Source organism: Schistocerca gregaria, chromosome X (assembly GCF_023897955.1).
Source record: "Schistocerca gregaria isolate iqSchGreg1 chromosome X, iqSchGreg1.2, whole genome shotgun sequence".
Classification (NCBI taxonomy): domain Eukaryota; kingdom Metazoa; phylum Arthropoda; class Insecta; order Orthoptera; family Acrididae; genus Schistocerca; species Schistocerca gregaria.
The window spans coordinates 365100400-365117851 of NC_064931.1; the positions used below are offsets into that span (position 1 = coordinate 365100400).

The window sequence follows — 17452 nt, forward strand, 5'->3', positions numbered from 1 at the left end:
GCAATTGAAAACAAATTTTCCAGTAAACTTAAACATTGAATCAATACCTCATATCTGACGGATTGCCAAAACAGATTTTGTGGAAACCGAATCAAAAACTTTATCAAAATTTACGGTTTGTGGGGGGTTGAAGGGACCAGATATCAATATTTATGAATCTTGGTCAAATTGTAATTTATATTCATTGTTCATTTTCGTAATTTTGTTCAAGATTTCAAAACTGTCATTCTGCTACATCTCTTTCCACAGCATATTTAATTCTTTATCTGATTGAAACCTTATGTTTTTTTGTGGTTAGTGATAATTTTAGTGAATATTCCATACATTACAGAACAGAGGCTAGTTGTCCTGGCAGACAATACAAAGACAATGGTATCATCAGGAGTGCTCCATAAACTATATACATAAACTATCTGATGGATAGTCTGAGCAGTAATTGGCAGCTGTTTGTTGATTACTCTATAATGCATAGGAAAAGTGTGTCACTGAGTAACTCTAGCAGAATAGAGGATGACTTCAACATAATTTCTATTTGATGAGATGAACAACAACTTGCTCTAAATGTGAAAAAAATGTAAACTAATGCAGATGAGTAGGAAACACAAGTCTGTAATGTTTGAGTTCAGTATTAGTGGTGTACTATTTGACACAGTCACATCAATTTAGTATTTACCCATAACACTGTGAAGTGACACAAAATGGAACAAGCACGAAAGACTGGGTGTAAGAAAGGTGAATGGTCAATTTCTGTTTATTGGGAGAATTCTGGGAAAGTGTGGCTCATCTATAACGAAGACCACATATAGAACATTCATGCAATCCATTCCTTGGTGCTACTCGAATGTTTGGGATCCCCAACAGCTGAGATTAAACGATGAAATCAAAGCAATTCAAGGTGTTGCTTGATTTGTTACCAATAAATTCAGTCAATGAGTGAGTATTGTGGAAATGCTACATAAACTCAAATGTGAACCCCATGGAAAGAAGGCAATGTTCAATTTTCTTTTTGCAGCACACTACTGAGAAAGTTTAGAGAACCAGCATTTGCGACTGACAGCAGAACGATTCTACGGCCACCAACACACATTTTGTGAACGGACTGTGAAGACAAGAGAAGAGAAATTAGGGTTCATAGAGTGGTTCATCATCATCTATTTTTCCCTTGTCCATTTATGAGAGGGACAGAAAAATACAATGATAAGCAGTTGAAAAGGTACCTTCCACCACGCACCATATGACGACAGAGAGAGAACATATAGTTTTTTTCAGTATTTTGTATCTTCTTCCTTGTGAACGGGAGTAGTTAGAACATCGTTCAAGTTTTGGGGAATCATTATCTTTCGTCAATATTCTGTACATAAATTTTCAAGTTCCATTTGTATATCTTTTCCTGCAGCCTTAATCAGGTCTACTTTTCCTTTCTTCACACCTCAAATACCTATATACATCTTATCTGACATTACTCATTGTCTCTCTTTCAAAATAATTTCTTGAATTAGACAAATATTCAAAAACTCATGAAAAACTTGTATAATTTCCTCTCTCTGGCTAATTATTCTGCCATCCTTTTATTGTTTTATTTAATTCAGCACATTCTATCATGTTCCTATTATCACTCACCTTTTCCTTTATGGTTATTTTACTTCATTTGAGATTTCCCCCTTTTCTTCATACCTGCAACATCTTTTGCCTTTTTCCTACATGTGGCTTTGTTAACCAATTGGCCCTTTTTGTCAACGTCTAAATCACATTCATTTTCTAAGCTGCTGAACTTATTCATTCAGTCCAGTTTCCATCCCTATTCATAAAACAGTATAAAAATCAATATTTCCAACTTTCTGCCTGCAGAGTTTGTTTCTTTAATGGTGATTGGGATCATCCCTTACACACGAATGGCATAGGGAACTGCTGAGTAGTGTGTGCTGGTACAATAACTGATACAGACTTGTTCATTCTGCAAGGCAATGCACAATCTCATCCCTCCTGCTAAGAGTGGCATAATGAACACACCATGAACACTTGCCTCAACCCCATGACCACTTGACATTAATGGTGCTGAGCACGTATGAGTTACTGCTGATGACGTGGTATAATGAATACAAATACTGCTTGACTCACATTTTCGACCTCTGTGAGATATAGCCACCTATTGAATGCCACAAGTTAATACGGCTGTCCAAAACTTCCAGCATGCTAAGCCCTTGCAGTTACTTGTCACAATAATCATAGTGGTCTCAGGCAGTGTGTCAATTCAGATACTCATTAGAGTATGGGTAATTGCATTGTATAGTAATGGGAAGTTCTGTTGGACACCAAATAATAGGGATTTCATCCAAAAGTTAGACTTAGTTCTGTTTATGTGCCTTCAAATGACTCAATGCTTCTACTATCTGGTAATAGTATTGTATGAATGACTTGGTGTCGAATATAGCAGATATTGGCACTTACATTTTCAGAGATAAAAATGAACTGATTTTTTTAATAAAAAGTGAAGGCAGCTGAATAAGATTGGTGTGCATTATACAACCTTGCATAAAAATGAAGAATCAAGTGTAATTAATAGTAAGTACATACCACAATCTTTTCAAAAATATTGAAAGCACATGGAATTAAAGTTCATAAGAAAAATACATTTAATTTTTTTAAGGACTTATGAATCAGTATTTTTCACCCGCACATCAACACTATATAAAACAACTACGACTTTGAAACAACTATATAAAAGTTTCACAATTCTTATATTTACAAAACCAGCACACAGTTGAATACTGTTATTACAAAAATATACTCTTCAGTTTTTAGGTCATGATTCTGCTTACAAAATTATACCCAGTTCTTCGGATTTCTGAGCACTTCCATCAATTTTGCTTCTGGAGAATCTGGATCTGGTTCATGCATGTACTCCCATCGCTAAAACAAAATTACATTACTTCTTAGTGAGATGACCTCAACACAAAGTAAATATTTTAGTGCAATAAATTAATGTTACAGCAGATGATGACACAATTTTTCAGTTATTCACGGGCATAAGGGGTTAATGATGTGATAAATATGGCAAAATATAAAGCAGCATCCTTTACTTTGTTGCTATCTTTTTTTATCTTCGAACAGCACAGCAGGCAAATGGTGCAATCTTTAATTCCCTATGTAGTCCCTTACAAGAGCAGATCAATCAAAAAATGTATGATCCAGGGACATTTATCCAAATGCTGGAAATCATCAAGAGCTGCCATTATAGACAAAGGGAGAAGATAAAGATCTCTCACTCCCCAAGTCATACCAGCCTATCTGCCTAAGAAAAATAATGGGTAAAATATTGGAAGAAAAGGCTATCCAGCAGATTAAAATACCACATGATGAAATAGTATCAAATATAGATTCAGCATGGGAAATGTAGAGTATGAAATAAATGATTCAAGAAAACTATTATACACTATTGACACAAATATGTAGTAGATATGAATGATAGACATTTCTGGGATTTTTGGTAACTTATGGTATCCTTTATTCTTTAGAAGACTGAAGGAAATGAGCTGTCCAAGAATGTTATACTACTGTCTCTTGGGTACCTGTAGAGTGTGCTATGTGACACCATCATGTCCTACATTAACAGTCACTGAACCTATAATGAAGGGATGTCCTAAGGGTTCTATTTTCAGTCCTAAATTCTGGGATGTTAACTTAGAAACACTCCTGGAAAGGTTATAAAATATCCAGGAACTATTATGAGCTGTAGTGTACACTGGCAAATTGCTACATCTTGTAATTGCCAGTAATTGAGATTTGCTGGTAAATAACTGTAGCAAACACCTTAACATTATTCATACATGGTGCTCACAGGCACGACTCCAGGTCGCACTTCAAAAGTCAATATATCTGTTACTTAAAGGAAGACTTATGAGAGACCCATAAATGTGGTCAACAGGTAGCTAGGTGCGTACCTAGATGAACAATGTACTTCCCATGCCTACATAGAATATGGAGCAAGAAAAGATGATGCATTATGAATAAAATTATTGATATGGGACACATGAGATTTTGTTTGCCCCTGAATATAAATCCAAATGTTAGAGCAATATTAGAAGACACAAACACATCTAAGGAAAAGTAGCAAATATTCACATAAATGTAATTTGATATGTAATGGTCCATTGCTGTCTTTAGAAAATCGACTAGAATGAATAGAAAGTGGAGTAAGTAACTAGTAAATATTATAGAAAGAGAATGACAAGTTGCATTGTGAAGAAACTCTGATTCAAGCGGTTTAACAAAATGATCTGAAAATTTTGCAAGCTTACTCTGTTTTATATGTAAATAAAAGTGTTCCTCCAATGACAGTGTGTACGAGACCAAAATTCAGTAAAAACAACAGTGCAAAATATTAAACCAAATAATTTTGTGTAACACACTTTGTTTAAAAAACAAACAGAACAAAGTTTCTCAAATTTGTAAAACTTTCAAAGTTTGCTGGTGGTGGGTCCATTAAGCCAGGTAATTAAAACAGAAAAAGAAGACTGTAGAAAATTTATTATATCACTAACTGTCTGACAATGATAAATCAACAAAATTTTTACTCTCCCAATTCATGGGTACATTTTGTGTTATTGCTCACGTTGGGATTCATAAGGTCAGCAGAGCTTCTATACGCACAACAGATTCTTCATTAACCAACAGAGGAAGTCTGAAGTATTAAGACTCAACAATGAGTTGACTATGTTAGATGGCTCCATAAATCAACTGAACATTCAAAAAGAGCTGTGAACTAAAATTCTTTAATATATGAAGAGCTCTTGTGAATTGAAAATTCTTGGATAAGAAATACAGGGTATATCAAAAAGAATCATCTGATATAAAAAACGTAACTATTATGTTATCTGATATATGTGCATGAACAATGTACTGTTGGAAAGAACAAACTCTAGACTTTTACATGGTTCCCATTAGGTAGCAGCAGTGCGCACCCACTTCAGTCCTAGTAAAAGTGGTGTTGGAACAACAGAAAGTGTTTTGGTGTCGGGGCACCAGAAAGCGTTTTGTGCTCTACATTTTGTGCAGGGTGGTTCAGTAATAACTGTTCAGCATGACTTTCATACTAGGTATGGTGTGGATCCTCCTGCAGTATAGATCATTAGACAACAGCATGAAAAATTCTGAGAAACAGGTTGTTTGCGTAACAGGAAATCGCTCGGCCATCCCCGAGTGTCTGACACAAACATCAAATGCATCCGCTATAGTTTCACAAGGAGTACACAGAAATCCATTTGGCATGCAATTCAACAGCTCAACATGCCCCCAATGTCCATCTGGTGTGTGTTGCGTCAATGTTTACACATGAAACCATACAAAATTCAGCTACTGCAAGCTCTTCGTGAAGGTGACAAACAACAACGTGTAGAGTTCTGTAATTTTGTTCTTAGCAAGATGGAGGATGACAGTTTTCTTCCAAGCTTAGTGTTTAATGAGGAGGAAACATTCCATTTAAATAGAAAGGTGAACTATCATAATGTGAGATATGGGGTACGGAACAACCACATCAAGTTATACAACATGATAGGGGCTCTACAAAATTTAATGTTTTTTGTGCAGTTTCATGGGAAATGGTGTATGGTCTATTTTTCATTGCCGATAACACTGTTACAGGAAGCACATATCTTGATATGCTTGAGAACTTTCTTTTCCCACTGTTCAAGACCGATTCGAACAACTGTGTTCACCAGCAGGATGGGACACTGCCACACTAACATCTGGGAGTGCGGGAATTTTTAAATCAAAGGATTACTGAATGATGGATCAGTCACACTGAACCAAATGATTCAACCTTAGATTTCTGGCCTCCAAGGTCAGCAGACCTGACTGTATCTGATTATTTCTTGTGGGGGTTTATAAAAGACTGTTTATGTGCCTCTGTTACCAACAACAATAAATGAACTGAGACATCGCATAACAACAGCTGTGGAAGCTGTAACTCAAGACATGCTTGCTGCAGTGTGGGAACAATTTGAATACTGCACCGACATATACTGTGCATCTCAAGGGGGGCATATTGAACACCTATGAAGAGGTATGTAAAATAATAATAATAATAATAATAATAATAATAATACATAAAAAAATAATAAAATAAAATAAAAAACAGAGTTTCCCATTCATCAAAGAACAAAATTCATTGTATATGTTTACTAGTTTCAGAAATATAAATCAGATGATTCTATTTTTTTATACACCCCATACAGTATAAAATGGCACCTTAAGTCATGGAAAAGCACATTAAGCATTATTGTGTTACCTTCAAATGACAACAACTGCACATTTTTAAGGTGGGAATGAACACTCCTCAATTTCTGACCGAAGAGCAATAAACATTTTAAGTCTATCTGAAGCATGTAAGCTTAGTACACATGTAATATAGCTCATGCCACTGAATCATCACATGATATAACGAACAACTCGTGCACCAAAGCAAGCAGGAGCTGTGTGTGCGCGTGTGTTTCTTTATATTTAAACTATCAACACTAAGTAAATGGACAAAATTCTGCTAACATAGGATTTGATGTATTCTAGTAAATTACAACAGAATACCTCACTTTATAAATGATGCTACATATTAATGTCTAATTATATTCAGATGAAAAATGATGAATAAGTAACACATTTCAAGTGTAACAGATGATTATCATTCAAAATACCATAATTTGTTATCAGGTACCTGTACTGACGTGTGATCACTAGAAGTAAAATGTCCTGTAAACATAAGAAAGTCTCTCTCTCTCACACACACACACACACACACACACACACACACACACAAACAAACTCTCCCCCTCTCTCTCTCTCTCTCTCTCTCTCTCTCTCTCTCTCTCTCTACCTGTAATATAAAGTGGAAAAACAACAGACCATTTTAAAAGCATTCTATAATAGGGCTATTAATAAGTTCCTCCACTGTGTCTATCACAAGCAACAACAAAAATTTTAATTTTTGAAATTATGCTAAAAAAAGCAGCTCAGGAATCAAATTAAAAAAAAAAACCACTGAGGTGCACTATTAGTATCTTTGACTTCACTTTCTAAAATAACATACTTACAGCTACAAGTGGTAGAGACATAAGTATGCTTTCATAGCGAGCTCCAGGTGTGTAAAGACCAAATTTTGTTCCTCTGTCATATATCAGGTTGAATTCCACGTAACGGCCTCTACGAAGCAACTGCCAGGTTCTTTCTCTGTACCCGTAACCATCATCTTTGTGTTTCTTGACTGTAATGACATGAACACTAACTATATATTTAAGTTTTGTCCAGCATCACAGATGATTAATACTATCAGAAAAAAAACATGTATCATCCTTTGATTAACTAACACTTAAAACATGTTTAATACCTTCATGTTGGTATACTCTAATTACAATCTGGAATAACTACTTCAATTAAAATATATTCTAAAACTACAACAAGAATGACAACAAGATGCTCACAATAGGAAATAGACAGGAGTAAAACCCAGTAAGACAATGACTTTTAAATTAAAATATATATCATTTTGATTGATTTGCACAAATACTACAATTAGTTAGTCTTACAGTATTTTATATCTTTCCTTCTGAGTTCTGTAACTAAAAAATTCATGTGGTGCTTAAGGAGCCATGGGTGTCATGAGGACCAAAAGAATGGAATTTTTTATTTAATAAAATTTTTTGATTATTTCCATTTCTAAAAAAATTATACTTTATGTACAGCCCTTAATAATTTTCGTTTCTAAGTGCAGATGTGATGGGTGAAAGCCTAGCTGTCACACTAATGTCAAAGACAAAACCTTGCCCATAATGTCTTGTTATTTAAGTCTGGCATCATCATTTCTCCAGCAACTCATTTGTGTACTATCCTTGAAAAACACATCCAAAGTACAACAGGCAGGGACCTATTGCAATAAATCCTTCTGGCAATACAAGTAGATTACTTGAGTTCACTTATGTTTTTAGCGGGTGCTCGGGTTGTAAACTTGTTGTGACTGCATATTTTAAACATTTTGTATAGTAAAATGACATAAATGAAGATGTAAAATTGCAGTTATAAATTTTAAGGTAATCAACACAGGCATGTCATTGAAAACCGTGAAAATGAAGAAATCATTATGCCACAGTGAAGTGAGGTTAGGCCTAAAAGTTTGCCAGGTAGTGCTTCAAAATGCAGGTTGAAACATATCACCAAAAAATGGACAAGATGTTGGTGTTGCAAATAGTGAAAATAACATTTACATTAGTAAGTGCAAGCTTTCATAATTGATTTTGTCTGATACTAAATGTAAACACTGTAACAGTGCAAAATCCCTTACATTTAGTGAGGATGTAAGAGAAGAGTCCTATCCGGTAAAATTGTGGTGGAATGGCAAGAGTGTAAAGTAACAAAATGTACAATGACATCTCCTGTAAAATGTACAAAATACGATATAGACGAGTGAATATTCACCTTGCTTATGTCGTGAGGCGTATTGGGAAGGGAAGAATAGCAGCCTAGATATTCCGTCTATGATGGATTTCCCACTGTCACCTATCACATTTGAGAGGCATTGTAAATGTTTCCATAATGCCGTAACAGAAGTCATGTTTCCATAATGCCGTAACAGAAGTCAGTGAAGCATCTATTCAAAGGGCAACAAAAGAATCTGTAGATACTTGTCAATTGACTGATATTGTTGCTGCACTGGACGGTTCGTGGCAGACGAGAGACCATACATCATTGAATGGAATTTCCACAGTTACCTCTGTAGATACAGTGAAGGTGCTGGACCATGAATGGTGACAAAACACTGCCAAGTTTGTGCCAATGAGGTAAATGAACACAAATGTGATAGAAACTTTGCAGGTTTCAATGGTGATATGGAATGCAAGGAAGAAGTCTCTATTTTTAGCACGTCATATACTAGACGCGATGTCTGATACACTCACAACCTTGGTGATGGTGACTCTAAAGGCTTTAGGAGTGTTGTGGCTGCTAAACCATATAGTGAAACTAAAAATAAAAAAATAGAATGTATGGAACATGTGCAGATGAGAATGGGGGCAAGACTTAGGAAACTGCAAGGACATGAGAGGAAATAAAAACTTCACTGACGGCAAAGAAATTGGTAGACAAAGCAGACTCACTGAACCAGAGATGGAAAACCTCACAGAATATCATGGTCTAGCCATCAGGAGAAACATAAGAAATGTTAATGAGATGAGGAAAGCAATTTTGACAACTCTGTTTCACAGAACATCCACTGGTGAGTATTCACAGCATGGCCTCTGCCCAAAAGGAAAGACTTCATGGTGCAAGTATAATGGGTGTAAAGCAAATGGAGAAAGACACACATGCAAACACCATGCCAGAAACCATTACGGTAGAACTAACACAAATATATAAAGAGATCTTTCAGATTATAAATTCCTGGAAAAATGTTTACATGGCAAAACACAGAACCTGAATGAAAGCTTCAATAGTTGCAATTGGGAAAGCCTGGCAGAAAGTGTTTTTGTTGGCACGTCAGCTTTTCATGTGTTTTAATCATGGAGTGACAAGCAGATTAAAAACCATAAGCAGACTAGGAATGCATCAAAACTGGGGACAACATGAAAAGTGGGCTGCTATAAGTGGACAGGCAATGTGTCACTGAAACTGAAAAAACTACTGGAGCATGGCAAGGGAGGCCAGAATAATATAGACAAGAAATAAAACTAAAGATGATGAAAATGACACTTAAAATCAACAAGATTATAGAGCTGGAATGTTCTGAAATGTTATCAAACAAAATATCGTATGAATAATAATATAGTACTTGCCTGCCAAGTAAACCACATTATTGAACAATGCATTAACTATTTTAAGCTGGAGCATGTCATATGTTCTTAAACAATTAGCGGAAAAATTGACTTTTAAAAAACTTTTTTTTTTTAAATACACAAAACAACAAATTGATAAATATTCCTGGTTTACTTTTTCAACAAGTTAATAAGTAAAACAAATTTGTTTTGACCTTTTATTTTAAATAGTGAGGAAGTGCAGCGTACCTAAAATAACAATTACACGTTAATTCAATATGTAAGATAAAAATCAACGTTCACTTCACAATGTATTCCACAGTTTTTAAAATTTTTTTCACGTAGAGGTCATAATATACTAATTATTTGGTTAAAGTTTCATTCCAATGTCAGTTAAAGTTTTTGAGTTATTAAATTTCTAAATACTAATGAAAACTACAGGCCATGATGTCCAGGTCCCCTTACTGAGGATTATCTATAATCGTCACCACATGTTACTTTCTGTTTTTATTTCTTATTATCTATGTTAAATTTATTAAATGCAGCATTGTGGAAAACTGTTTTAAACAGATTAAAAGTGCGTGAACTTCAATGATTAATTTCTATGATCTCGAAATATGCCAACTGCAACACTACATTATATACTCAGACACTAGGTTTACTCCAGATTTTTAAGTGATAATTATTTTTCAAAGAGAAACTGCACTTTAATGTCAGATGTTTAAATAATAATAATAAATAATAATAATAATAATAATAATAATAATAATTAAAGAAATTCTTTCTAGAACGAGCAGAAACTAGCAAAATACACAAAGCAATCACTCATATAAATACATCGGCTACACCACTGCAATTTCATAACCACTTCTACAACCCTTTAGATCACATAACATCAACAGATACGAAGAAAGTAAATTGGAAAAAGAAAACACTACATGGCAAGCACCCGTATTGTCTAACACAGCCACACATCAATCAAGATGCATCCAACACATGGCTAAGAAAAGGCAATATATACAGTGAGACGGAAGGATTCGTGATTGCAATACAGGATCAAACAATAAACACCAGATATTACAGCAAGCATATTATTAAAGATCCCAATACCACAACAGATAAATGCAGACTTTGCAAACAACAAATAGAAACAGTAGATCACATCACAAGTGGATGTACAATACTAGCAAATACAGAATACCCCAGAAGACACGACAATGCAGCAAAAATAATACATCAACAGCTTGCCTTACAGCATAAACTTATAAAACAACACGTTCCCACATACAAGTATGCACCACAAAATGTACTGGAGAATGATGAATACAAATTATACTGGAACAGAGCCATTATAACAGATAAAACAACACCACATAACAAACCTGACATCATACTCACCAATAAAAAGAAGAAATTAACACAACTAATCAAAATATCCATACCCAATACAACAAATATACAGAAGAAAACAGGAGAAAACATTGAAAAATTCATCCAACTGGCTGAGGAAGTCAAAGGCATGTGGCATCAGGATAAAGTTGACATCATACCAATTATAGTATCAACTGCACGAGTCATACCATGCAATATCCACCAGTACTCAACGCAATACAGCTACATCCAAACGTGTGTATATATATATATATATATATATATATATATATAAGACACACACAACTACAGAAATCCGTAATTATTTATACATGTTCAATTATCCGAAAGTTCCTAAATGCAATATAACATATACCGTACAGTTAAAAGGAAGTCACGCTTTATCAAGGTCCGCGTGACTTTCTACTTTTGACCAGACATAACGTCCAAGATAAGAAAGAAAAAAAATAATAATAATGTGATATTGGCATAACACAGTGCAAACCTTTAACCCAGTGAGTACTTCTGCAACTTGCTAGTTAATTTATTTCAGAGGCAGTGATTGGAGCACAGCCAGTGATGATGTTATATATATCTTAAGATGGTATCTGTTCTTTCGGACATGTCCGATCGGTAACCATGCAGCTCGTTAGAATGCAATTACAATGAAATGAATACCCCCTAGCTGCATACAGGCATTGATATAAGTCAACGGGGACAGTTGACAATGTGTGCCCCGACTGGGACTCAAACCCAGGATCTCCCACTTACATGATAGACGCTCTATCCATCTGAGCCAACGAGGATACAGAGGATAGTGTTACTGCAGGGACTTATGTCTGGCATGCCCCCTGTGAGACCCACATTCCCAACTTATTCTCCCACACTGTTGTTCAGGTTGAGACAAACCCATAGCAATCACATGCTGTCACTGTAACTTTTTGTTATGTAAATGTCAGGGTTTTGTAAAGGCAGTCAATGCCCCTCCTCTCAATACAATACCATTTTGCAGCTCCTGATAAGTTACTGGCACAGTCCTACCACACCAACTTACATTTGCTTCCTAGAAAAAAATTAATTACTAGGTCACGCCAACTTCTCAAGCAGCAAAAATGTTACACTTGGTTAACTAAATTTATGAGGAAGAGATCACTTTTCTCATGATCACTGTTTCTGGTTGCTGGTGTATCATTCTGTGGGGCAGGTATTCCTTCTAAAGAGGCCTAAAGGAACAAGCACAAAGATAACAGTTGTAGAAAAGTAGATACCCGACAGATTCATTGGAAGAATCAGTAGGAAATGCAATTCATCTATGACACATGTAATTTACAAAACACTGGTTTGAAATATTCCTGAGTATTGCTCATGAGTCTGGGACCATTGCCAGGTATGATTAACAGACCAGTCAGAGAAGTTATAAACACAAGGTGAACATTTGTTCATGGTTTCCTTTAGTATGACAGACAGACAGATATGTTCATCAAACTCCAGCGGCTGATGCTACAAGAGTGGCACTGTACTAGACAGAAAGGTTTATTGTTAAAATACAAAGTGCATTCCAGAAACAGTCACACAACATAATATTTCCTCCAATTTACATATTGTATAGCATACGTTATGAGTGTCTGAGTCACAGAAATAGCTATACATGTACAACAATGACTAAACAACTACATGCCAACTTTTCAACATAGTTCTCCAGCATAATATAATACAAATCACAACAGGAATAGGTGAACACTGAGGTCTTCTATGTAGTTTATCACAACACTCATAGCTGTCAGAAAATCTTCGAAAGGACCCTTGTAGTGTTGTGCAGGACATGCTGACACAACATGAGCAACTGCCTGTCATTCTGCACCACAGAGACAAGATGGTGATGAGGATTTGCCCCACTTGGGGAGAGTGTCTGCACATCTTCCATGACCCATTCAAATGCACTTCAAGGTATTCCAAATTGTCAGAGGCTGATCAAATCCAGGGGGTTCTCCTGGATGCAAGGCAGATCAGACATTGTGTTACCAACAGTGTTTCCACTCACTGATGCCACCGCATTCAATTTCTGTAAGATTCCTGGCTATGATAAAAGTGAGATATTTTTACCTTAATGTTTTTTGCTCCAAAGGAAAATACATTATTATTGGAAACTCAATGTTATCAGCAATTTTCTGGTATTCACATAGTAGTGTGCTCTTCTGTTTGATATCAGGAGCTGGAATGTAGTTCAAGCTAGATAACATCTGTGGGAGTAGATCCTACGGAACCAGCACAAATGTGCACGATTTCATTAAGTTGTATATCTATCTTTTTACATATGGACGATTAGGCCAGACAGACATGAAGTACTCTATTGTTGAGTATACCAATCTGAGTGCTGATACTTGAAATGTGTCTGCTGATGATTCCCAACTAGTACAATACAATTTATGGAAAACGTCATTTTTGATTTTGAACTGAGCTGATGTTCATGTCAAGTGCTCCTTAAAACAAAGTGTCCGATCTAACTCAATCCCAATGTATTTGGATGCAAGTCATGATGAAATTTGTCCCATTTAAAATAGCCTTCAAGGGCTGTGTGTCTCAGTCTATTGGACAGTTTTGTGTTGGGTAGCTATTGCCCAGTCATCCATAAAGCCAAACTTCCTGGACAGTGTTGGAGGAATATCAGATGTACTTCCAGATAACATGTTGTCATCTAGTTCTGTCAACTGACTGCATGGAACAAGTTGTAATAATTTATGAAACAGCCCATGCCTTGAAACCGCTTCATATGCTCAACTTATCTCAATGAAAGTAACTGATGTTTGTGTCCGTCACATTACTTAAAGCCAAAGATGTCCTATGGGTGGTGCCAAGGAACAATCACTTCAAGGCAAATATCTAAAGCCAAGAAGCAGAGGCTGCCAGATAATCTCTAAGATCTCCCAGCTAAAATGAATTTGTCGCTTCCTCCAATGTACATTTCACAAAATCACCAAGACAGAAAAATCAGAGAAATTCAAGCTGATACCAGAGGCTTACCAACAATTGTTCTGTCCACAACTATTTACAGATAGAACTGGGAAGAGGGTAAGGAGTAGTGGTATGGGAAGTACCCTTCCTCAAAGTTTGTAAGTTAGCTTTTGGGGGTATAAATGTAGATGTAGATGTAGGGTATGCAACTGATAAAAAGCATGGTATACTGAATTGCTTTCCCTTCAAAGAACATTTATGATGTGCACTGGAACTATTTCCACCCTCCTGGATCGGAAAACATGTTCTGTCCACCATGTATGCAGTGAAGAAGTTTTATTTTTATCCCTTTGAACCTAACTCCCATCCATACACTGTAAATACACCACTCATCACTGCACACTGAATTATGCGTACAGTGAATATTGAATGTTTTCCAGTTGTTGCTGTTGAGGATAAAGAGTGCAGTTTGGATTGCAAAAGGCCACAAAAGTGTAGTTTTCATATCTGCTCCATTGTGTTTCCCATGTAGCTATTGTGGGAAATAACTGTGAAGGTTAATTCAGCATTTCAAAGGTTCAAGGGAATGATTAAAACTTATTTCCTTCATGAGACAAAAAATTGCTCTGAATCCTTTGCATTCTACCTGATGCTACATAACATATTATAATGGTCATTACTGAGACCAGGTGGTGGTATATGTCTCTCAATGTCACAAAACAAGCCCATAGCTCTGTATGACAAAGGGGGCACTGTAGGATTTACCATAGCTGGAACCAATGTTCCAAGCTCCCTACTTCAACATTGATAATGGCAGTGTTGATAATTCTGGCAAAATGCTCTGTAATCATTTGAGCAATGCCAGTTATGGGACTCCCACCCTTCATGTCATTATTTTTCTAGTATTCTTTGCATTTCGGGTCAGTGGCACTATATTAAACAAACCTGAACAAAAGAAGTGTTCTAAAGGGTGACCAAGAGAAAGCTGGACAAGAAACTGTGTAGCAAAACACTAATCTTGACATTACACAATGGCTTTTCATCATACTGATGAGGATTTTCTGATATATAATTATGAGTGTCCTGGTAGTTCACATACCATGACTGGCTGAACTGTGCCTCACCTGAAGAAATGAAAAACTGAAGGTCCATACAATCCAATATCACTTCATTCAGAGAACACCGGAATAACTAAACGTGTGCAGCATCATCTGGAAGTACTAACGTACAACATAAAATTTGCAACAATAAAGACAGAGAATAATATTCTCACATATATCTGTACAGCTAACAGATGCTGTGATTTTGCCATACTTTTTTGCTGGTTATCTTTCTACTGATATCTATAAATGCTCAGATTTTAGTGCATGAAATGCTGAAACATTTTCTGGGCAGGGATTTTTTGTCTTCACCATAGGTAATACTTTAACTGATGGTATCTTTGTATGTGCAATTAACATTTTTTCAAGTTATATGTTCACTGTTTAGATTATACAAAGATGTGCTGAAAAGCAATGCCTCTGAATATTTTATGTGAAAACTACTCAAGCTTTTTAAGTGAAACCCTCCACACAGTCTCACCTTGGCCCCATCTGATTTCATCTGTTTCAAAAACTTAAAGAATACCTCTGAGAACTTCACTTTGACAGCGATGAGGTGGGGGAAGCAGAGGTGAGGCTTCAGCTCTGACAACGAAGTCAAATGTTCTGCAGTGAAGGTATCAACAAACTGGTCCGTCATTGGGAGCACTGATGTGGATAGGAGAACGATCACTGAGAAAGTAAAAATTATTGTCTGTGATACACTGGTCAATTAGAAAGCTCCTACCAGATAAAATGGAACTCTCTCATTGGAGGTGGTGTGTGCTAAAACCCCCATGAAGGAGAAAAAGGAGTGGAGTGGAAGTAGTTGGATTATTGTGGCCAATTCAACATAAGTAAGTGGCCTGCCTGGAGGTAGGTAAACATTAAAAATGGTAATCGCTGAGTTCGTTTGCCCTCACACCATTATTGCCTCCAGCGAGGTACAAAGGGGACTCCATTCGCCGGAGACATCTGTATGAACCAAAGTACAGCCCTGTCCAGATGGCATCTCAGGACCAGCACGGTTCCCACAGAATGCGCAATACCCACAGAGCATTGGAGAATAGTAATCAGTTAAGTACATTTATTGGAGAGCAATTTAGACCACAGAAGAGGAAGGATAAGGTTCTGTAGTTCTGGTAGGTGACTGTAGTACTCATTACAATCACAATGAATGATCATAAGACTGGGAGCCAGGTTAGCTGTGAATGGGCCAGGAGGACTGGCCAGACTGCATTATCACTGCCTGTCACCAGTGAGGATGGAACCAAACACACAAACATTGGCTCAGAACCCGACTGCATGGTGTGATCTGGTGCCTCTGGGGGCACCGGAGGAGCCTTCTGCTTCTTCTTCTTCTTCTTCTTCTTCTTCTTCTTCTTCTTCTTCTTCTACCTCCTCCTCCTCCTCCTCCTTTTTGTAACCTTTGTTGGGCAAGATTGATTCAAGGGGACGACCACACTGAGCATGGGGCACAGGAAGAGCGGACAGCACTGGGACCAACAGGCCATGTCGTTTTCTACCATTCTGCCATTATTTGGCATCGTGCCTCCATTTCGGAAATTTATCGGGAGAGGGATTCCAAGAGGGAGCTGAGTCACCGATGGATGACAAAGAAGGAGAATGCTTTTCCAGCTGGGTGTGGAATGCAGTTTTATGGAATCCACAGGAGAGGAGGGTAGTGGGGGACCTGATTTGGGAAAAAATAGAGGGAGGGGAGCGATGGTTGTAACATTGGCATAATTGACTGTCATATCCACAAGATGTAGGCATTCATATTTCTTCTGTGCTTCAGTATACGACAGGTGGCCAGTAAATTTGTATTCCTGGATCTTCTGTTCTTTCTTGAAAGGTGGTCAAACTGGAAAACATGGCAGGTGATGTTTCACACAGTTGACATACAAAGGTTGATGTTCATAAGGAATATTTTCATGGAGTGATCGTCCACAACACACACATTTTGGGACTGCCGTGCAGTGAGATAAAATATACCCAAGGCATGAACATCTGAAGCACCTCATAGATGGCGGAACATTCGGTTTCACACCTAACCTGCACACCATGATCTTAACTTTCTCTGGGAGGACATTCCTTTTAAAGGTTGAGACAAAGATGCCTGTGCCCATACAATTATCCTTGGGCAATTTTTGTAGAAGGCTGGTATAATGTATGCCTCACAGAGCTCCTCATCTGTTTAGAGTGTAAGGTCTCTGTGGAAGAAGATTCCTTGTACTGTGAACAAAATTTTGTGTGGGG

General features: G+C 36.8%; 1 protein-coding gene across 2 annotated transcripts in view; it reads right to left on the bottom strand.

The window, feature by feature from the left end:
* Positions 1 to 2609: 2609 nt before the first annotated feature.
* LOC126299602 (oxygen-dependent coproporphyrinogen-III oxidase) overlaps positions 2610 to 17452 on the bottom strand; it is a 77555-nt gene continuing 62712 nt past the window's right edge. For both annotated transcript variants that reach the window (XM_049991628.1, XM_049991629.1), the window contains exons 7-8: positions 7083 to 7252; positions 2610 to 2910 (exon numbers count right to left, since the gene is read on the bottom strand). In XM_049991628.1, the coding sequence (XP_049847585.1) occupies positions 2824 to 2910; positions 7083 to 7252 (257 nt within the window). In that variant the 3' untranslated portion in view covers positions 2610 to 2823. The remainder of the gene's footprint in view (positions 2911 to 7082; positions 7253 to 17452) is intronic.